At 35.6% G+C, this 24,395-nt stretch overlaps 1 protein-coding gene across 1 annotated transcript in view; it reads right to left on the bottom strand.

The window, feature by feature from the left end:
- Positions 1-24,395, bottom strand: part of SLC7A11 (solute carrier family 7 member 11) — a 79,488-nt gene that overhangs the window by 27,339 nt on the left and 27,754 nt on the right. Inside the window, exon 6 of the mRNA XM_028102289.2 lies at positions 23,544-23,588. Within this exon, the coding sequence (XP_027958090.1) occupies positions 23,544-23,588 (45 nt within the window). The remainder of the gene's footprint in view (positions 1-23,543; positions 23,589-24,395) is intronic.

Genomic DNA, 24,395 nt, shown 5'->3' with positions numbered 1-24,395 from the left:
TCTCTCTCATGCATGTGAATCCTCAATCTTTTAACTCTTCATTTTCAGAGAAATCATAATTGTTGACTATGTTTATTGCAAAGCTCTTATCAAGACTGTATTTCTCATGTAGTCACTGAAAATGCAGTTTTATTTATTATAAAGGCCGGGAAGAGAGTTATTCCATGATTTTTATAATTTTTCTGTGTAACATGAACCGTAATGTCAAGTGAATGTTTTCAAAAGTTTCAATTTTTAGGAAATGGGTTTTTTTTTTTTTTTAGATTTAAAAGACAACGGAAGCTCACTTAATAAATTTCCCTAAACAATTTTTGCAGGAAAGGAGGAAAAGCAAGCATGTTTGTCAGAGAAGCTGAAATGTATAGATTATTAACAATTTTACGATCAGCCAGATATACTATATAGATACTAGAGGGAAAAATCAAAGGAGCTTAAAATACAAGACAAAAGTGAGAAAGGGTCCAACCTTGTTGCAATTCATAACATGCCCAGGAATTCCTCTCTGAGTAAATTAAGCCGTGAGAGTTGGAGGGGGTGTGGCAAAAGAGCCACTGTCTTCTGTCCTCAGGTTCCCTTTCACTTTGACAAAGGGAAGGAGGAGAAGAGTTTGTGGCTGCCTTGGCTTAAACAGCAATCAATTACCGAGGAAAGCAGTTGACGTGTTCAGAAGGGCTTGGCACCATGTGGTTAACTCCTGGGTTTCAAGCATCAAGGCTTAAGAGCCACTGGGTGAGCTGATAAAAGCTATTAGGCCATGCCAGAGCAATCTTTCTGGAGGCTTTAGATGCAGAGGGCAGATAAGCACGGTTAGTAACTCAAGATTAAGGCAAATGGCACGTGATAATAAAATGAATTAAAGGGACGAGTAGACCACTGATATTTCAAAGCCTCTGTGTTATTGTGAGGTACCCTCCAATTCTAAGTGCAACAAAAGCATTGTCTTTAAGCTGAATAAAAATGACTCACACCTATGAGTTCTACTCTTTTTTGAATGTTTGTGCATGTCTGCTATGATTAACAAAATACAAATGTACTGAAAAGAGTTACTTAATCCTTAAGACCTCGTCATTATACAAAGTCTTTTCAATTAAAGGCCATTAAGTATGTGAGAATCCAATAATTTTATTAGCTGCACTTAGTTTTCAATCAAAAGGTCTTGAATAGTCTTCTTTTCCTGTGGGTTTACTTTAAATTGGTACCTATAACCTGTCTATGTCACACATGGATGAATATTTGCTTTCTTTGAAATTATTAAATGGAAGTCTCTGCAACATCTGCTTAAAAGCACTTCATTCTAAGGAACAGACCTCCCCAGGAATACAAATGGTCCCGAAAGTAATGGCTGGTAGCTTATATTTGTATAATCTACAAAGCACTGACAAATACACTTTATCATCAAATATACACATGCCATTCCAAATCCTTTGTGGAATGAGAGAGAGTATAAACAAATAACAAACAAAATTCACAACAACCGAATGAAGCAAGAGGTTGATGAAATTGTTCCCACCATTTTCAAATAAGGGAACCAACACTCGGAAAGTTAAGTGATGTGGCCAAGGTTACAAGAATAAGTAGGAGGGCTGAAACTTGAGCCTACATCTTCCAGATTCCACATTCACCATATATCCTGTCATGATACCATGTTTCCCTTGTGCCTGCTTTAACTCCATGGACAAGGTCCCTAGGATTCTTATGAGCTGACAAACATGTGTTTTATTTTGTATAAGTAACCCAAATACCCGAAGGCTGGATGTAACAATGTGACACGTTTTATGCCAAGTGTATTTTCTCTATGAACCAAACAGTCATCACAAATAAACTTGCAAATAATGCCGCATGGGATGCATTTTTCAATATGCTTTGCAACTGTATAATAAAACATCAGAAATGACCATTGTTTCCAATGTTTTATATTGACTAGAAAGACTCTTGCTGCAAACAGAGTCAACCTCGCTTGATTCTCCAGAGATTTGAGGACACCTGAAGGTTACAGGGATTCCTGATTGTCAAACCATATGAGGCATTTAGTCATCACTTGAATTTAGAATATTCCTAAAATTGTTTTATAACTTGATCCAAATTTTCCTAGATTTGTGTGAACCAAAATAATTCACACACAATCCCAAGTGTTGCATCCACACAATGGGGACCACAGAACTCATTGATCGTGGAGCATCTAAAGTTGTCTTTGAGCCAGGGGACTGGGCATGATGACAGTCAGTTCTGTGAAGCCTGCTCTTTTATGTTCAAGAATTTTCTAAGGGAAGTAACTGATGCTTCACACTTTCTATTTAAAAATCATTAATATTTTAACACATGTATATAACATTCAGGAGAAAGGAGCAGGGGAAGGAGGGCTTAAGAAGTGCAAGAAAATGGTAAACTTCTTAATATGTGAGATGCAAAAAAAAAAATGTACAACAACTTGCAAAATATTTTTGCAAGGCTATTAATAAACTAGGTACTATTTATTCATATATAATTGAAAATGTAACTGTGATTCATCTCAACACTACCTATTTAAAATTATATTAAGTACCTCTTGATTCCAAGTTTTTATTTTAGTATCATCTTGTTTCACACTTTCTTTATAATTACCCTATAAAGACCTTGAGAGCTTTTCTATAGCCCTGACACAGAAATGACTCAAGCACCTCTTTTATTTCTCTCTTTTGTATCCACCGGTCAATGAATTAATTAATTTTTGCTGAATCACTCTGTTTATACACTGCTGTTAATTTTATCTCACTTCTCAAACTTCAGTCATGTGTTATAGACATAAACATAAGTAATAGTATATCTTAAAGAAAATCAATCTATACTTTTCATTCACGTGATTTTTTTTTTCCATACATTTTTGCATACTTTCCCTGACTCTTGCTCATACCAAACGCTCCAGAGAGCCCTGGGCACAGAATCATCCTATCTGGCTATGTCATTTCTGACATTTCTAGCAGGGATTGAATTACAAAAAAGTGTTTTTAATAGTTTTCCAGACTTGAAACAATTAGATTACAGATGGCTGGAATCACAGATTCCTTTGTACCTTTTCAGTGATTTTTGCCTCACTGTCATTTAGTGCTATCACTACATCTCTAGCTACCCACGGCGAGTGGGAGTTGGGCTGTTAATAACATAAAAGAAATGTACTTGAGGAGACATGGCAAGTAGCTGAGGGAAATGTGTAGGCTGTCACTAAAAGAAAAAAAATGTAGCAAGAGGGACGAATCATATTCATTTCTGACTTAATGACAATTTCTGGGCCAAGGATGAACACAGAGATGTGACCAGCAGAGTGTCACATAAAGGTACACAGTGATCCCACTGATTTCAGGCATTAAACACCAGCCCTCTGCTCCTCAGGATCACCGCAAGGCTATGGATGTTTCCACTGAAACATTTTAAATTTCAATACCGCTCAGGTCTAATCTAAATCTCACCATTCTCCGTTGTCCACAGATGAAGAAGTCCGTAAACAGAAAGAGAAGACAGAAAGACCTGCAGAGAGATGTAAGAAATGAACAGACACAGATTAAAAGACTGCCGGGCTGAAGGCGTCTCGTGGGAGAACGTAAGGAGGGAAGTAGGTACGACAACACCAAAGAGAACAAAGAACTGAGATGGAAACTTACAATTCAGAAACAGAGGGTGAGAAGCAATCAGAAGCGTTAGTATAAGCGTTTAATCCCCCAAAATACTTATTTTTATCCTATTAAAATAAATCCATCACTAAATAAAATTAATCTTGAAAGTAAATTTTCATTTGCTTGAATTTTACTCAAAAAAAAAAAACAAACCATGGGCTACATCTCACTTTTTCTCATGTTCTAGAGATTTAGAGTATGTTTTCCAGATATATTACAATGATTCATATTTATCATGGATAAACATAAAGATATTAGTAGGCAATTTTGAACACACAAAAACATTATTGGTTTCCAATAAATGTTAGCAATTAAATAACTGGAAAGATAAAATATTTTAATAACAATGAATTTCACCCCGATGTTCAGTTCTTATTTTTGTTACACTATTTTTACCATATGCCTTTTAAAATTTCATTATTTTCCTCAGGACTTGGCCTGATGTACACTACAATAATGCAACATCTCAGTGAGCCATTCTTTGTAACAGAGTCCCTAAAATTCAGATATATGGCTGAAACATTAACTACCTACCACACTTTGCGTACCTCTTTCCACAGTATAAATTGTTCCTGAGAAGAGCTGCTCACATGGGCCATGTTTGCCAGACTATCTTGTATTTAGGTGAGAAGGTGACTTATCCTTGATGTCAACTGATGTGGCAGTTAAAGGCCCAGTTGGATAAGAAGTGGGCCGCCTGTCAACCCCTTTGCCTAACTGAGAGCTGTTGCAGAGGATCTACAGAGTAGCAAAGTCACGCTATGGAAGGACTCTAGGTCACAGAATCAACATGTGGAGGAGGGCCCACCAGTTAGCCAGGTACACCAACACTGGACTGTTACATGATTTAAAAATTAAATTTTTGATTGTTTAAAGCCATTGAAAACTTGCAGTTTGTCTGCTGTAGCAGTCAGTGTTATCCTAACTAATAGAATAAAAGGCCTCATTATATCAAGATCTCAATTAATTAGTTTATATAAGAGTTGAAATGGGTCCTCATTAAATTTTATCCTGTATTTATTGTTTTATAAGAGACCAGTATATGATATAAAATTCTTAAAACAATGTCCCAAATTACAAAAGCCAAATGAAAACATTCACTTCTGAGAATAGTAAAAGTTAGTCATTATTCAGACTTCCCAGAAACAGAGCAAAGATAGAGCCCCTTGTTTGCCACTTTAAAATACAAAATCTCCTGCACTTCTAACAATTGCCACCAATCCAACAAAGATCAAAGCACAATCGCTTCTTGTTTTGACCAAGGACATATAATAATACACAATGCAATGTTACATAAATATACTTTTATGCCAAGAACAAGGCCACGTAAAATAAATATACCCACTCTGGCATAGTAAATGAGAATTAGAGTCAAAATTCCCTCAGGCCATAAGCACTATCTTGGAAGGAAGAGACAACATTTCTCCTACTACACATGCATAAATCAGGTCCAGGCACATTTCTGATCAGCCACATGATAAGAAATGGAATAGGTAAACATGGAGACGTTCAGCCATGACGAATAAACTACTGCTCCTACCACCAAAAATTGCCTTCGACATTTCTGACCAACAACGACAAATCTAATTATTAGTAATAATTTTACTTCGATATCTGGTGGTCATATAGACAAGTGATTTCCCAGTTGGGTGCTCTGGGAATCGGAACAGAAACTGGACAATTGGCAAGATTACAAACCACCCTCTTCTCACGCACTTCAACCAAATCCGTCCTCTCTTATTTGTTTTATGCACTGATATTCTGCCACACAAGTGAGGCTTTTGAATAGTTTTAAAATCACTGCTCTACATTCTACATGTTGAATTATGTCTTCAGATTATTTTTTGGACCCAATACTGGCTTCCTAAAGTACGGTTTTGAAAATACATGAATTCGTTTCATAAAGTAGCTATATATGAATGATTATACAAGTATGTATGTATATATTTGACCCTATAAAGTTGAAAATAATGTTTTTTACTGCAACAAGTCCCTATTTATACTCCCTATTCATAGGGTCATTCTTAGTAGGAAAGGTTCAAAGTTGATAGACGAGCCAAGAGTTACGGCCCGGCTTCAGTACGTGGTAAATCCATATGGCAGGACCACAGAGAACATGACACAGCAGGCTGATGAAGCAGTAGAGAAAGGCAACAATGAGAAGACATAGAGTTGATGGGCCAAGCACCTTGCCGGTTGAGAGAGGTGATATGTCACTGTCAAGAAAGTGATGATGCAGACTCCTGATTGGAACAGTTCACAACTCCCCAAAAAGGTCACAAAGGCCCAGAGAATGGCAGAACCTCCTGCAAGCCGTCCCTCTGCTCTCCAGGCTGTCCATTCACAGAGATTCATACTCACAGCAGAAACGGAAATTCTGTGATCTTTTATCTTTTGGCTCAAAAGTTAAACCCTCTGAACAATAAGCTTTTGTGCTATAGTTTATAATTACTAATGCCCTTTCTTAGGCTACAAGGATTCATAGGCAAGTCTCTCTCTAAGAATAATTTTCTCAAGTCAGATACACTGTGCAGTGACTGAGGGACTAGGAAAACAGAAGCAGTCCTCACATTTGCCCATCTTTTAATTCCCCCTCTCCTTCATACTTCTCTCAGCCCCATTCCCCAAATCCTAATACCAATATAAATATTGGTATATGTGTGTGTGTGTGTGTACATATATATATATATATACACCATCCCAGTTGTAAATTGTCTTTTCGCAACATCTTTTCTCTAGAGTTTTGCTTTTGATTTTGTCTTAAGTTCATAGAGTTTTGAAAAATGTTCTGGACCCCAATCCGAAGGCTGGATCTGCTCACATTCCAGTCACTTGCAGGGACTCAAGATCACTGGATCTCTCTAGGTTTAAACTTCCTTATCAGCTAAAAGGGGTATTGAATTGGGGCACCTGGGTGGCTCAGTCAGGTGAGCCTCGGACTCTTGGTCTCGGTTCAGGTCATGATCTCACGGGTCCTGACATTGAGCTCCAGGTCCGTCTCCATGCTCAGCAGGGAGTCTTCTTGAGATTCTCTCCCTCTGCTCCACCCATGACTCACACACATGCAAACTTACACGTGTGTGCACTCGCTCTCTCTCTCTCTCTCTCAAATAAGTAAATAAATCTTTTTTTAAAAAGGGTATTGGGGCGCCTGGGTGGCTCAGTCGTTAAGGGTCTGCCTTCGGCTCAGGTCAGGTTCCCAGGGTCCTGGGATCGAGCCCTGCATCGGGCTCCCTGCCCGCCGGCAAGCCTGCTTCTCCCTCTCCCACTCCCCCTGCATGTGTTCCTGCTCTCGCTGTGTCTCTCTCTGTCAAATGAATAAATAAAATCTTTAAAAAATAAATAAATAAAAATAATTAAATTAAAAAGGGTATTGAATGAATAGAGTCTAAAATCTATTTTACCTGAAAGTTTATTATTCAACCACTTTAGCAAATAGAGCTAATCCATAAAGATTGTTTGACAGAATACTTTAAAAACTCCGTGGAGCACTTGCTCGTGTACCAGAGCATTCCTAGGAAATGCCTGCCATTGCCTTGTCCTGTCATTCGGAGGAAGGAATAGGATGCTGACTTTACAATCTCTTCTCCTGGGCTCTGGAGATTATGATTCTATCCTCGACCAGGAATGCCAGCCCATCAAAGCACCTTCTATCATTACAACTTCAAAGTATCACCCTGGCTGAAAAAAAAATGATCATTACTAAAGATCACTTAAAGGAAAAGTGGCTGTCCATTCTTCCAGATTCTAAAATGGTATCGGTAGATCAGGTCAGACCTCTGGAAGGCCACACTACAAGACCATTTTATCAGAGACACTCATGCAATGTCTTTGCAAGTCACTATATTTTATGCCTCAGCTTTTATCAAAACTGTATTGCAAATATCTTTTTAAAAAATCACCTGAATTTTAGGAGGACATTTGTAGTAATATTATCATTTGTCATTTACATCTATTCATACTCACCAAATTTTACAAAGAACTTAAGGCCATTCACTGAGCATTATAAAGTGCCCTCAAAGTATTTCCTTTAAATCTGTAGTGCAAACATTTTTGAGAGGAGTTGACAGGACTCTTTGTTACCCTCAAAGATACCTCTGCTTTTCATGTAGCTTATAACCACATATGGAAAGAGTTCCCGGCCTCCTTGGCTTCTGGTTGTTGTTTTTTTCTTTTTATCAATCTTTTATTTCTAGGACACGTGGTTCATTAAAGTAGGGAGACAAGAGGACTAATTTGAAAGATATAACATGGGATTTAAGAAAATTTTAAAATAGAAACTTGTTTGCAATAGTGATGGGAGGACTCATAAAAGTTACCAAATTTAGGGGCACCTGGGTGGCTCAGTTGGTTGAGCGACTGCCTTCGGCTCAGGTCATGATCCTGGAGTCCCGGGATGGAGTCCCGGGATCGAGTCCCGGGATCGAGTCCCGCATCGGGCTCCCTGCTCAGCAGGGAGTCTGCTTCTCCCTCTGACCCTCTTCCCTCTCGTGCTCTCTATCTCTCATTCTCTCTCTCTCTCAAATAAATAAATAAAATCTTTAAAAAAAAGTTACCAAATTTAAATTACTTCAACCAAACGAAGCTATCATTTTGACTTTCTTTTACATTGTTTTCACAGCCATGAGACAGATCTGCACAAACCTTCCAAAAGAAGACTTTTAAAAAATAAATAAATGGAAGCTATGAAGAGGAAAAAAGAAAAAAAAGTTAAGAGGCAGCTTTAACTGAGAAAAGAAATGTTTATTCCACCAAATCCTCATGAGAATTCTAAATTATTAAATCTCAGAACGTCTGATTTATGAACAGGATAACACAGCCCCTAGCCAAAATCATTTTTAATAAAAAGCAGGAAACCTCCTGAAGTTCATCTCAGATTTAATATCAAACACAGCAACCACACATGAACACTTCCCCATAAAACACAAACACAGCACGGCACGACCGGCTGGCGGCCATCAGTGGGGTGTCGGCAGAACAAACAAACAGGGTGTTCGAACTGTGGGAGGGATCAGGCCTCGCAATCAAGATGAAGCAGCCAATGGAAATGGACCGCAGACTGAACCGACGTCAGTGAGGAAGGCAAAGGGGCTCGAGGAAAACTCATTTCTAAATACACTAAGGCAGCCAACTCACAGTCCTGGTCAAAACCCTGAGCTTCCCGATTGACTGTTAGATTTGAGACAGCAACTCAATTGTGGTTTTGTGTTGAATTTTACGCATAAATTTAGAATATACCAAGTGAACGGGAACCACCGTAAGAAAACAGAGGCTAGTAATGAAATATTCCAACATTGCCATTCTCCTTCTGTAAAAAACAAAAAGGAGTAAACACCTAAAAGATGTATAAAAATGTGACTCGAATATTTTCCAACAGATACTTGGTTCATATATAAGAAAGGTGTCAAGGAAAAAATATCTTATTCTTTCTAATGTATGTTTGCTTAGGAACTGTGTTTATTACCATGTTTATAATGTACTTGGTAAAGGATTTTTTATCAGGAATATAAATTCAACTGGTTCAAATATAATATGATATAATACAATATATATAATGTATAAATATATATATATATAAAATAATTAACTTCATTTATGTTTGATCCCTAAAAGGGCAGTTTCAACAATTATAAGGATCATAAGGAAATATTTTTTGCATGTTTCCATTGATATTTCCATTAATAACACCATTTGGTGTTTTGTTAAAAAAATATTCTGGGAAACAGAAAATCATTATAAATTGTGCTCCGTTAGAAAGGTTCAGGGATTAAAAAAGAAAGGCATAAAGGGGAAAAGAGACTAGTATCAATGACAGGTACCTTGTAGGTTACTTTAATTAGTATTTTCAAAATGTGAAAGAAGAAAGAGAAGAAAACAAGTTAATAATTAACTATAGGATACAGGAAAGGAAATGTATGGACCATAAAGGATTTAGCCATACATATAGAATATATCTTTATATAGGGCAGATTCTACTGCAAGATAATACTACCAAGATAATTTGAAAAACTGTGAGTGTTAAATTTCAAAGCATTATACAGTTTTTCTCCCTATTCATGAAAAGCCAAGAGTAGAAACTGCCTCCCTCCAAATATGTTATACTGAATATTTATTTATTCAGAGAGAAAAAGTAATAAGTAAGGCCATCTTTCTGTCCAGATAAGAAAGAATATTAAAACTTTCAATAAAAATTATATAGTAATTGGCTGATGTATCAATAGAAAGATAAGTCAAGCAGAATAAATTACCTCAAAATACAACTTAGTATATAACAACTGTCATAATTTATGAGTTAATGTTATAAACTAAGTAAGTAAATATCATAAACTAGGGGGTAATATGACTGTTCAACAAATGCTGGGATATTGAAAAATTGGAGGGGAATCAAAAGCCTACGTTATATCATGCTAAAAGAAATCCATTCCACATAAGTGAAAAAGCTTAATGTCAAAAAGAAATCAGGAACAAATAAACAAACAAACAGAAAATATGAGTGATATTTAAATGATCTAGGGATGTAAAAAGATTTATGACAGAAAAGCAATACACAGAAATATTTTTAAAACTTACATTTAAATGTAACAAACTTAAATATTTAATTAAATTATGATATATAAATTCAAAGTTCTATGAGCTAAATCATAAAGAAAATTTAGTTACATGAAAAACTGTGATAGAATTTGGCAATCAATATAATAAAGAATTAGCACCCATAATATACAAAGAATTGTGTTGAATCACAAATATTCATGCCCCAAAATGTCAACCACATACAGCTACTAAACATGGGGAAAGTATTAAGCCTCATATGTGATTTTAAAAATGCAATTTAAAACAATGAGGTATAATTTTTGCTTTTCAATTAACAAATTAACAAAGATTTTTGTAAATAATGACACTCAATGCTGATTAAGTATTCTTAAGTATTGCTACTGAGTGAGGAAACCAATGTACATGCTTTGGAAAGCATCTTGGTAATACAAAGAGAGACTTTTTAAAAGTCTATTGCCTTTGACATAGTAATTCTCTTCCAGCAATCTTCCTAAGAAAATAATTGAATATGTACAAAGATTTATCTATCAAATGTATAACACAGCATTATTACACTAAAAGAAACTGGAAACATTTTCAATGCCTAACAGAAAAATGAGTAAATGCTGGTATACCTACCCAGTGAAATACTGTATCACCATTACAAACGGTGTTGCTAAGATTCACAAGATCCAGGAAAATCTAATGAAATGATGTTAAGTGAGAAAAGCAGTATAGATCTAGATGAATAAAAAGTGCTAGAGCTGAGCTTAAGATACAACAAATCTGGATGGCAGGATAGACTACATGGTTGCCCTTGAGCTGCTGGGGATAGAGCAATGAATGACACAGAAGGAGGCCCAGGCCCTCATAGGGGAAACAGCCAACACATAAACAATTAAACCCATAATGTAATGCCAAAGTGACGATGAAAAATGCATACGTACATTTAGCTCAAGTAATATAATGCAATACATATGAGCAAAGCACAAACACAGGCACATTGCACACCGCGGGGAGAAAGCAAAACATCAAAAGAGTAACGGGGCTTCTATGTGATGTGATTATGAGACAACAGGTGATTGTAATTTTCTTCTACATAGTTTTTGGTATTTTAAAATTTGACTACTACTTTATTAAAATAAAAGGGGGAAGACCCCCTACTGTTAATGAAAATACTATGAAAATCGTAAAGTTTTACGATTACTTTTTCTAGCAGGGTCTAGAAAACATAGAAGTTTTCCTTTCTAGAACTTGATTAAATGGATCATTTGACCATAACTGCTAGGTGGAAATTTGCATCCTAGCCACTTAAAAATGGCATAAACAAGATGTGTCTTTTAGGAGAAATAGGAGCGGGAGATCGTCAGGCTGTCTTGTGCTCCCGGGTGCCCCCTGATCTGAGCTATGGAGCTGGAAAGCCCGGGCTCAGAGGTGAGGGAAGTCTGCAGGGAGCTGCCTTAGAAATGGCAACAACACAGGCACCTGGGTGGCTCAGTCGGTTAAGCATCTGCCTTCAGCTCAGGTCATGATCTCAGGGTCCTAGGATCCAGCCCTGTATCGGGCTCCCTGCTCAGCAGGGAGTCTGCTTCTCCCTCTGTCTCTCCCCTCCAGCTTGTGCACTTTGTCTTACCCTCTCTCAAACAAATAAATAAAAAATCTTAAAAAAAAAAAAAAAGAAATGACAACAACAGGAGCAGAAGTAGCCCTGTCTTTTGGAGAAGAGGACTTGCATCAGAAACTTGAAGGTTGAAAAGCACCTCCATACCCAGGCTGAAGCTGTCTCCCTCACTGCAGTTCAGAGTTCAGGTTGTGGCTCGACAAAAAGACAAAGGGCTCCGGACATCGCTGAGTTCAACAGGCCATTGTCTTCTTCCAGCACTTGCCACTGATTGCCTCTCCTTGGCCAGAGGCCATGGCATGAAGAGGATCAAATAGCAAAACACTTACATACATTTAAAACACATTTACCCTTTCTTCCACCAGACCCCGAGCAGCTACAAATCAGTAGTTTATAAGCATGACCTCCTCTTGCAATCTATCTCACTCATTTCTTTTCTCATTTTCTGGCTCAAAACAAAATTAACCGTGTCTTTTATATCAATTTCTCTTTTGCTTGCCCCAGGCCAGAATATGGCAAGTGAGATCTTGATTGTTTGATAATATCAATACAGAAAAATTAAATATTGTCCCCCCAAAGAGATATCAGAACTATTTTGAGAATCAGTGTGTTAGTAAAAATCTTAGAGAAAATAAAAAGCAACTATTTCCTTACAATATCCTAGCATTTCAGCATTTCCTAGTCATAAAGTTTCTGTTTTAATCATGTAACCAAATGACCTTCAATAAACAACCTGAAATAGATTATTTAATTCAGCTAGCCTAGGACCCCTTTCATTATGTGTTTGAAAACAGCTTTAGAAAGTCAAATGCAGGCAAATGTTAATGCTTTTATACATTTTTAAAAGCCATTTCGTTCCAATCTCAAATAACATACAGTCACTCCTAATGATTACATTCTTCCCCCCAGCTAATTTCGAGGCTAAAATCTTGCCATATCCATCACTCTTAGATTTGTATTCAACAACGCTATGTGTTTGAAAAGAGGACTAGAAAGGGATCAGTTATTTTAAATATAAACAAATGTAAATATAGACAAATCAATCCATCTCTCTGGCTTCAGTTCTTTATCTTTACAATGAAAGGGATAGAAAATTTGACGGCTACTTCCTTCCCAACTCAAAAATCTCAGGCTTTTGTGACATATTTTCTCAAGGTCAAGTCCACTGTGTTTTTTATTTGTAATAGGTAGTTAGTCTAATAAACTAGGCCAGCATGCCAATGTGTGAATGGAAGAAGGTGAATGGGTGGAGAACTATTTGTACACATGGGTAACATGAAAACTGAAAGAATTTAGAAATTTAGAGACATTATCACACCCTTTGCTATCTATTCCCTAAAAGAATGACCATGACAGTAGAATGTCAGGATCTAATAATTAAGTTCCCATGTGGTAGGGTATCGCTCTGGTTTTGTTTCCCCTTTCCCCATTTGTCCATTCAGACTTCTTATCATTTCCTGAAATAACTCATAAAGTTTTAGTCCTACCTAATCTCCCAATCATCATGATATCTAGAAACTGGCTGCAAAATCCCTTTCTCTGGGTCTGTTTTTCTTCCTGAGACAGATCTCCTGCCTATGTTTCTCACCGTTGGCCATATTCCCAAATGATATCTTCATGTTAAACGAGGTACTTCCATGTCATCTGTAAGAATCATAGAACATACTAGAGTTGAAAGGAAACTCAGAATTTGATACTCTACCATTCCATTTCCACAGCTGAGAAATTGGAGGCTCAGAGAGGATTAAAGGATATAGCTATGGTCACAGAATTACATATTTCCAGAACTGGAAGTTCTTAGTCACATGACTCCAGGCACAGAGCTCTTTCCACAAAACCAATGTGAGTCTCACTGTGCTTGGTGGTACCCGCTGCTTTCCAGCCCAAATCTTCCCCTGTACTGACATTGCTGTCTCCGTCCCCTCCTTAACTCGCCCTTTCCTAGAATACCAAATGTTTGAAAGCCAGATCATTGACACATCTTATTTGAAATATTTCCAAACTTTGACTCAGGATTCTATTTGACCTTACAATTTAAGCAAGGGTTTCCTTTATCTTCCTAGCATGTGACACCTCTCTCCAGTAACACAGACCTGTGGTGTAGTACGTGATTCCCCACGTTGGTTCCCATATATTCACTAACTTAAAAATAGAACCAAAATATTATAGAATTAGAAGCAAGCTTAAGCAATGGTCTGCCTCATTTTTCCACCTAAGTATCTAAAGAATCATGGCTAAATGATCATTTCTTTTATCTCTATTTTGAGATTTTTCTTGTTTCAATACTTTTGAATATAATTTTATCTTAAAATGAACTTTCTTCTCATTTAAATTGATCTCATTTGCTCTTCCTCTGGAATAGAGAATAAATTATTCCATCTTTTTCATTAAAAAAAAAAAAGGACAACTCTATTTTTTAAGAGAGTAGGTAAACACCAGGTTGACTCATCCATTTTCTCTAAGCAGTTTAGTTCCTATCTTTGAGTTGGGACAATGTGGCCATTATGATGCTATTTGCCAGAATTTTCTGCCACATTATTTGTCACCATGTCTGACTGTAGTAATGTTCAGGTCCAGAAGGCAATTAACTTTTCAAAGACATTTGCTGTTATTGATAATAAACGTATAAAAGAAGCCTGAAATGTGACTTCGTGGATTATAACTCTCTTTAAACTGTACATATGTCACAAAAGGAAAACCCACTGAACCTGCCATCAGGTACATCTTCCCTAACCACCATTTCATATATACCCAAAACTTGCTACACACCCCCACTCACCCTATCCCATTGGCTACTGGCTCAGGTCCAAAATTCTTATAATGGAGGCTCACCCCATATCAGCATCCACATCTTACTACCATTTTGCCTTCCCCTCTTCTTTACAATCCTTTGCTGAAGCTAGAGCAATCTATACATTATTCCTTGAAACTAGGACTTTGTGTATGCCCATTCCCCATTGAGATGGCTTGACTTCTCTCTTCTGCCTTTGTAAATCCTACTTTTCTTCCAACTTCCTCTTCCACCGCAAAGTTACTTTCTTAGCCATTACAACACCTTGTACACACATGAGTCACTTCTGCTTTGCCTCTTAAAAGAGACCAGTTGGCATGCTGGAAAGGGTACAAGCTCTCTGAAAACAAACAGTCCATGCACTATGTCAAACATGGATTATAATCCTAATCTTCTCACTAATTACACAGCCATGAAAAATTACTTCACTTCTATGAGCTTTAACTTTCTCAACTGAAGAATGGAAATAAGGGCACCTGGCTGGCTCAGTGGGTACAGCATCCAACTCTTGATCTTGGGGTCATGAGTTTGGGCCCCACGTTAAAAAAAAACAATGGAAATAATATACATCATATTATTGAAAAATAATCTGAAGTGTTACTTTGTAATCCATCTATTACTAAGATAACAAATACAATTTATATTTTTAATAAAGGCTATGCATTTTTCAGTTAGGCAAAAATTCATTAAAAAAACATTTGGGGGGTAAACTAATACTTGTGTTCTCCTGTTTTATACCAATTCAATAGCTTCTCTTCTGGAAATTAGAATAAAAATTTAAATACATGATGCCAGTCACTCAGATCAAACCCTTGTTTGTCAAATTTCATAAAGGAGTTTCTTGGTGAGAGAGTAAACCTAAAAATAAGTGACTGCACTGGAAGTACAAATAGTCCATCCATGATATCAGCACCATCAGCCCACAGTGTGCTGGTGACAGTATGGGTGTGGGCATACAAATATTTGGTTTAAAAGGAAAAAAAAAACCTGCCAAGAAATTTATCCTGATTATGATGCGTGAGCATATTGCTACCTAAGGGAGATTAGAGACTACTAAATAAAAAGCAGTTCTCATCATCTTTTGAACCTTTTATCTACTAATAATTGGGTACTTTGCTGATGATGCAGAACAACTTTTCAAGCTGATTAATAGGTCATTTGTGTAGAAAAGGCACCCCTGTTCATAAAACAATTATGCTAATCCTCTAATTTTTTTCAAAAATTATGAAATATTCTAATCTTTCAAGAATATAGGTTTGGGTTGCAGATGGCAACCGTTTGTATATTACTTGTCGAGCTCATTAACATTTTTGAATTTCACATATTTTATCCTCACAACCCCACGAGAACTCTAATATGGGAATTAACACCCTCCATTTAAGACTGATAAACAAAGATTCAGAAGCAACTTAGAGGCCTGCCCAAGGTCAAATAGCTACTTAAAGAGGAGATAGTCTTAGAATTTTGATTTCCTAAACTGGTGCTATTTTCAAAGACTCAGTAAGTAAATATTTTCACAGTTCATTTAAAAGTGAAGGAAATCTTTCTTCACTGGGAAGTCTCAACTTCATTTGCTTCATTTTAGATGTTTACATTGGTAATACAGTTTTAGCTTGTGCCTATACAAATTCAAAAGTTACTCATTTTCCTGAGTAGATCGATAAGCTGAGTCAATGTTTGATTATGACTAGAGTAAAATTATCAAAATTATGACAGTGTATGGCCAGTGTAAATACAATGGCCTGGACACATTTTGTCTCTGTGCATAAAGAACAACATGGGATATCCTATTTTTGTGAATTTTAAACAACACTGAATCTGAATAAATGCCAAGCAGCAGACCACAGACAAGATATCAGTGGTCTAAGAAGTTTTTCACCAAGTATACCCCAGAATGTAAAACTTATCTGTCCAGCTACTTTTTGGGGTAAGATCATTAACATTCAAATCCAGGCACAGAGAAAAGTAGCTTATTTGCATAAATGAGAATATGGATAAGGGAGTCACTAAACTGTGAACTCAAAAGCAGGAGACAATCTAATGACTGACATTTACATCTGATTGCAAAAGGTATTTCCTTTCAGATAAAAGAATTCTAACTCTGTAACCTCTGATGTGTGTCATTTAATTTTTCATTGGGTTGTACCTGTTACAGTCAAAACGTCTGCCCTACCCTCTTTATACTACCCACCAACAATTTATCAAAGCTTGAAATGGTCACAGAAATTAGCAGGCTGCTAATCAACATGTGAAAGGAAAAAATATTGGTAGCCCAGTTCACAATAGGTATAGTCGGTTTCTCATTTTATTTTATATGAGTTACATCTGTTTAAAGATATTATAGAGGTGATTCATGCCTCTGATGGAGAGCTTGATTACACAGTGTCCAAGAGCCCTCCTAATTCTGAAATTTTTTGATTCCACTCATTATACCATTTCTGGTCTCTTATTTTATGAATAACTAAAGGAAACAGAAACATAGGGTAAATTTAAATCAGCCACTTGTACTTCACCTAAAACATTAGTTCATGATTCTAAACTCAAAATATAAACTTCAATAAAATTAAAATTAAAATTTAGCAACAAGTAATATGAAAGGATGTAAAACAGTCAAAAGCATTGACCTTCAAATTTTTGCCACCTAATGGGGTCAGAATCCTTAAAAAAAAAAAAAAAAAAAAACTAAACTAAATGGCTTCCACAAAGCACTTGAAGGATTAATATCTGTCTTCTTCTATTACTGCCTGATAAAATATTATAATATAATCCTATAATTTCTGCACCACTTATTTGACACTTCAACTTTACATGAACAAACTGTGTTTGAGCCAAATGTATTTTTTATGCATATGTGAAGCTGAGAAATGCAAGAATTTTGATCCCAGGGTACATCAACCACATGTTCCATCACTGAGAAATTTTTAGACTAAGCAAAGCCAGGAAGAGTAACTTGGTGACCTTGTTCTTTGAACATAGAATCATCTCTTCTCTGTGATATCAGTGGCTCAACCAGTATGATTATATACATATTTTGAAATATATTTAAAAAAGGATATACCAAACTTTTTACTTATATTTCCAGAAGAAATGCACAAAATAGAATGATTTTAGTTTAGGCATCAATTATTTCAATGATTGAAGAGAAGCATTGTCACATATTAAGATAATTCTAACAATTCCTTATTGTCATTAATAAAGAGATACTTCATTATGCCAAAGTAATCTTTGTAACTTGGGTATAAATTCAATTTTAGGGGCGCCTGGGTGACAATCGGTTAAGCGTCTGCCTTCGGCTCGGGTCATGATCCCAGGGTCCTGGGACAGAGCCCTGCATCGGGCACCCTGCTCCGCGGGGAGCCTGCTCCTCCCTCTCCCCCTGCTGCTCGTGCTCTCTCTCACTATATCTCACTCTCTCTCAAATAAATAAAATCTTTAAAAATTTTTTATAAGTTAACCCAATTAGGAGACATCATTTTGAAGAAATTCATTCAGCAAATACTTTTACAAATTAATTCTGCTTAATAATCCAGATTTTTTATATGCATTTATTTGCAGTGAGCTAATTCTCTGTGGAAATTAGTTTACATTCCTTAAGAACATATATCACTTGAGTATTTGTCAAATAAACTTCAGAAATATTCTAAGAATGCAGATAACATTGCTTTGTAATAAAAAAATCACAACTCATAGTAGTGCTGTAATCTACACATTTATATACTCGTGACATTATATGCTATTTTCCAGCAACGGCTAAGCTAGAAAGCTACAAAGTAGATAAAGATGAAGATTTGTCTCTCATAGAAAACTGGATCCTTAAAATGCCAAAATGCAAAATAAAAGACCTCAAATCAACCTTTAATGTTCTGTCATGCAACTTAGCTATAGAACATTCGGGCAAGATTTTTAGATTGGTTTGTTCTGCTGTGTTTTTAATCAGGTTAACAGTTTTACATGTCCTGTAAGCAATAGGCCTTATAAAACAGTATAATGTTATTAAGAAATGCCTTTACACTGACTTAATATCAATCAATAAGGATAGAAACACATAAGAATTTAAGATGGCAATATCTGAACTGAACGCAAATAACGTGATCATGGACCATTTATGAACCAGTCTGATCGATCACACTGCCCTAAATAAAGGTCTTTGGGCATCTTCCCCAAGCCAAGTTTCTCTTCTTCCAAGTTATCGTTGGTACAAGGTGTGATGACTTTCAGGCATCAATTAATATAAATTGGAAGTAGGCAAAGTATTAATTAAACATGACACTCTGATTATTTAAACCTTCTATTAAAGTTGATTATTCAGACCATGTTGATAGCCTGTTCTTTAAAAATGACTGATGATATCAAGCTTTACTGACTTCCACCAAGTCGACTATTTCCAACTCTTGAAGACAGAGGGAATAAATGAAGTGAGAAGAACACTGGAACAAGTCTAATAGACAAACCGACTAATCTCAGACCCCCAAGGTCAAAGTAAAGCAATTCATTTCTTGGCTTTCCTCAACACAAGACATGATTGATCAATTGAAGAGCAGGATTACAAACATTATACATCTCAATGATATGTTCTTTGCACTGTGTAACTTTGGGAACAATGATAGATTGCACAGTCTCCACACAAGTAATGTCATAAGGCAAAACTCATTATATTTGCGAAGAAAAACACTTCGGTGTTTAAAAACGAAGGTACACATTAGCCATCCTTACTACTACTAGGCATTTCATTTGATGGGGGGACATTCAGATATTCTTTGGGATTCTATCACCTTCATGGTCCAAACTTCGGACATTCTTGCTTCTCAGAATACTATTTTTGCTCTTACGGAGTCAGCCACCATGCTATAGATAATTACAAAATGTTACAAAAATTTCCACAATAATTACTGTCATTTTACATAAATATATTAAGTGCCTCTTAAAGGATTGATACTTCCTTAGATCCAAAACTACTCTTAGAGAAGAAAACATTATAAAAAGACACTGGGAACATTTTTAGCATTATAAATGTAATCATATAGCCGGAATTTTACCCCAATTTTTAGGATTAGTGCTTTACAAGCTTTAAAGAGAAAGTGAGACATAATACAAGAAAGAAGTCAGGAGCTAGTTATTTTGATTCCATTAATCTCCCAGTTTACCTCTCACTTGTTTTAACACTTAGAGAACTGTACTATAAGTCATGCTCATAACAGCACTTCCGAAATTACTCCATAGAGTGACATTAGGTAATTTGAAAGATTTCCACCGAAATTAAATTATATGTAAAGGATAGTCAATTGTGATCATGAAACCTTATTCTACATTCTGTATATTTTAAATCACATTGTTATTTTCAGTGATCTAAATTAATGATCACTTTTTCTATTAGGTCACAATTTTAGCAAAATTTTATTGCCTAGGTGGAGGGGGATAGTAAAAGGTGTTGTATGTTCAGCCGATGATTCATTTCACCAGCTGCCAGAAAGTTACCCGTTGCAGCACACCTGGACACATGCACCCATGACTGATTGGGAAACACATTTATCTTGGCATGTCACAAAGGAGACGGAATTATAATTATTCTCCCTTGTAACTAAAGATATTTTGGAGCTATATCTACCTACAAAATAATACAAATTACACATCTGGACGAGGTTCACATAACTTTACCATCTGTTCTCTATGTTCAACCATAAATATTTCCCAAATTGTTCCTTGTGTTTAAAAAATAAGATTTAGTTTTAAAAGACCTGGACTGATTGTCAACGTTATAGGGAAATGCTGTTTTTAAAATTAAGACACTGAATAAGTTGCTTAAAACCTTGAATTTCTTTGGTTGATAAGTACACAGTACAAATTTAGTCTTTGCTTTCCATTAAGGGGATTTTGTGGATTTCTTATATTCTGATTTTGAGAAAACAAACATGTAACCTAAGTTTTACACAGAATCTTCTAGGCAAAAATTGGATACTTAAGTACCCTAGTATAGCAGAACAAAAAAGTACCAGAGGTTTCTTTCTTCAACTTAAGACTTAGCAGTTACTAATTATCTTGACCTAAAATTCCATAGATTCTTACTTAATCTCTCCTGAGAGTTCCTTAGTTTAAGACCTTAAAATATCAAATTAAAATAATGCAACATATGTTAAGAAAAAAGAAAAAGAAGAAGATAGCAGGAGGGGAAGAATGAAGGGGAGTAAGTCGGATGGGGAGACGAACCATGAGAGATGGTAGACTCTGAAAAACAAACTGAGGGTTCTGGAGGGGAGGGGGGTAGGGGGATGGGTTAGCCTGGTGATGGGTATTAAAACAAACAAACAAATAAATAAATAAATAAATAAATAAATAAATAAAAGAGTTAAACTGAAAAAAAAAGTATTTAGAAATATTTAATGACATTTACAGAATCATGATTGCCAGAAAATGAAAATATTTTGTCTGACATACCCAGTGATAATAATCAGTCTAAATCAGTTTTGACAGTTACTTTTAAATTATTATGAAACTCTTCTATCCTATGTTTTTCCCTTAAAATACTAGTTTACTTTCTCTGAATATAAAAAATTAAATGAAATCTGTACACAAGAAGAGGAGAGATCATAAAATGGATATTCAATTTCAGTGCTGAAAGTTTATGGAACAGGCTTCAGTATGGTGTGAAATAATTTTTCATATTTCTTTCAGAAATACTGAAGAAAGAGAATGGCTTAGGATACTGTAACCGAGGAAATACTCTAATATGAGTAATACTTTATGTTGTTCTTAAAATCAGAATATAATTACAGTAAAAACAACCAATTATGTAGAGATTAAAAAGTACGGTCACTAATATAGGCACTTTATGCATATTAACTCATTACCACCACCCAATGAGGTAAGTGCTATAATTATTCTCACTTTTTTGAGATGAGGAAACTTCTCTGCAACAAAAACAACAAAACACCAAATCAATACAAAACTGTTCTTTAGTAGTTGTACATACTGAATCATGGACATTATCAATGTGTAAAACTAAGACCCTTAAATTAAGAAAGAAAGAGAGAGAGAAAATCTTGAATGGCATACTTTTTCAATAGAATGCATCAGAAATTCAGATCAAGGTAATCATGGCATAAATAATTTCAAAATATGCTTAATATACACAATAGTATTATATATACAGCAAATAAAACCACACTTAAACTGTTAAACACCATTACAAGAGAATCTGAACTGTATCTATACCACTGATGTACCATATAACAAATGTCACACTATAGGTCCTATCCACAAACCTACACCTTGCCTTTTTTTTTCCCTAAGAAATATTTCTGATACTAGATTTTTAGTAACTGGGCTCTCTAAAGGGTCTTTAGACTTAAAAGACATAAACCATAGATATCTCTTTTATACAATGGAAATTCAATACATATTTTACATATATAAACCTAGTAAGAGCAATATGTTCTCTGTGTTACCACTTACACACTATTCTCAAAAACAGTAAAAACAGGGCAACCTATTTATCTCTGTAATCAATAGATTTGGAGTCACAAAGTGGCTTATCATTTCAAAGTAATGCTAGAAGAAATGAGTTCCTGGTAAATGTATGTTCTCTACCACAATTCCAGTTATAAATATGAAAGTGCTGTCATAAATTTCTCATATTTCTCAATAAAATAACTTTTTCACATGTTTAAATTACATATTGATTTGCATAACAGTTGAATCAGATAGTATGACACATCATTTTAACCCCGATTGCTGTTTTGCGTGTTCAAAATTCTGACAACCCCACTACGTGGCCAGATCTAATCGGCTTACTATCTCCCTCCCGATATACTCAGTGCCAGAATTTCTTTGTTTACCTTAATGTGAATTGTGAACATTTGAGCTTATTCTCTGATACTTAGGCAATTTCATACTGACTCACCTTTGCTCACCTTTGTACATGTTTTGTTTCTTGGATGTCTTTCCCCCTTTTTCCTTCTCTCTCTCACTCTCACTCTTTCTCACTCTTTTTTACCTAAAAATACCTGTTCATCATTTGAGACCCTACATAATAAGCACATCTCCCTAGACAGAGTTAAGTATTTCCTCCTTTACTCTCTGTCAAATTGAGTAAATAATCTATTATGGCATCATACTATGCTACTTTCATTTGTTTACACATTTGATTAACTGACTAGACCATAAAATCGTAAATACAAGCTTTATTCATCATGTAAGAAGTTCCTAGCACATTGGTTAAAACACGGTAGAAGTTTAATGAATGCCAGATGAGTTAAATTACTTAATAATTCAGTCCATATCTTACATGGCATTTCTTAAAATTTCCCTCTTCTGCCCATAGATTATGTTGCTTTCCTGTAGAAAGTCAAACGTTTTTATGGAAACCACAAAATTCACTTATCTAAGTCCTGAGTTAAAAATAATTCAATTTAGGAACATTATGTAAATCATCATCAAATTACCTAATCATCAAAAGTATTACCTAGGAACAAAAAGTAAAAGCAATCATCCAGCTACTAAAATTTACAAGTTTTTATAGTATTCTGCAGTTACTTCTCAGCTTTCATAACTAACTGTTCATTAATTGCATTATTCTCTTTAATTGAATAGTTACCAAAAAACTCACATGAATTATTAGAAAGAGTTCATGTCTTATGGAACATCTGTGGGCAGCTGAAAGTCCATGGTAAGTTGTATGCAGGCTTTTACGAAATGGATTACTTAAAATAAAACTTTAGTATTTTATACTGTCAGGTTATCAGATAATTTCATGTTGAATGTGGAATAGATACTAAAGTTATTTACATCTAATTTATAATAAATTCAAATAAATTTTATCTGCCTAAGAAAATGAGGAGGAGTATAAGGATCAAGGTAATTAGCCCCTACTGAGGAGCTTCTTTAGGTCTGCTTTTTCAATTGTATAACGTTACATTTTATTCCTCATAAATATTTCAGAGTAAATATGGCCACTTACTTTTCAGGATTTTCCACTTCTTCAGTAACAAAGTTGAGATAGAACCTAAAAAGATATAAATGAGTTATATATTATCAATATATTTTACGATTATAACACAAAATGTCAATTCTTAAACATTTATAATCAAACTCAGAATTATAAAAAATTTAAAAACAGGGGCGCCTGGGTGGCTCAGTTGGTTAAGCAACTGCCTTCGGCTCAGGTCATGATCCCAGGGTCCTGGGATTGAGCCCCGCATTGGGCTCCCTGCTCAGCGGGAAACCTGCTTCTCCCTCTCCTACTGCCCCTGTTTGAGTTCCCTCTCACGCTGTCTCTCTCTCTCTCTCTCCGTCAATTAAATAAATAAAATCTTTAAAAAAAAATTTAAAAACAAATACTTACTGTAAGATAAAAATCTCCAACAATCCAAGTTCCCATAGATCATTTTTCTATTAAACCATATGTACAGAGTTATTTTTTTATTTTTTAACATTTTTATAGAGGTATACCATATGAACAGTAAAGTGCACAAATCTTAATCAACAACTTGATGAATTTTTACATATTTATACACCCATGGAACCAACGAAAAGATCAAGAGATAAAACAGTCCTAGAACCCTAGAAAGTTCCCTTATGGCCCTTTCCAGTCAATACCATTCTCTTGTAAAGGCAACTGTTATTCTATTATCACCTCTGATTAGTTTTACTTGTTTGATCAAAATAGACTAACACTGGGGTGCCTGGGTGGCTCATTTGGTTAAGTGTCTCCCTTGGGCTCAGGTCATGATCCCAGGGTCCTGGGATCAAGCCCCGCATTGGGGTACCTGCTCAGCGTGGAATCTGCTTCTCTCTTTCCGTCTGCCTGCCT

This window comes from Eumetopias jubatus, unplaced genomic scaffold (genome assembly GCF_037043125.1).
Source record: "Eumetopias jubatus isolate StellerSeaLion01/CBP00866 unplaced genomic scaffold, mEumJub1_p1.0 scaffold_2, whole genome shotgun sequence".
Lineage (NCBI taxonomy): Eukaryota > Metazoa > Chordata > Mammalia > Carnivora > Otariidae > Eumetopias > Eumetopias jubatus.
The sequence above is the reverse complement of the archived record's forward strand: the minus strand, read 5'-3'. Positions and strand labels throughout refer to the sequence as shown.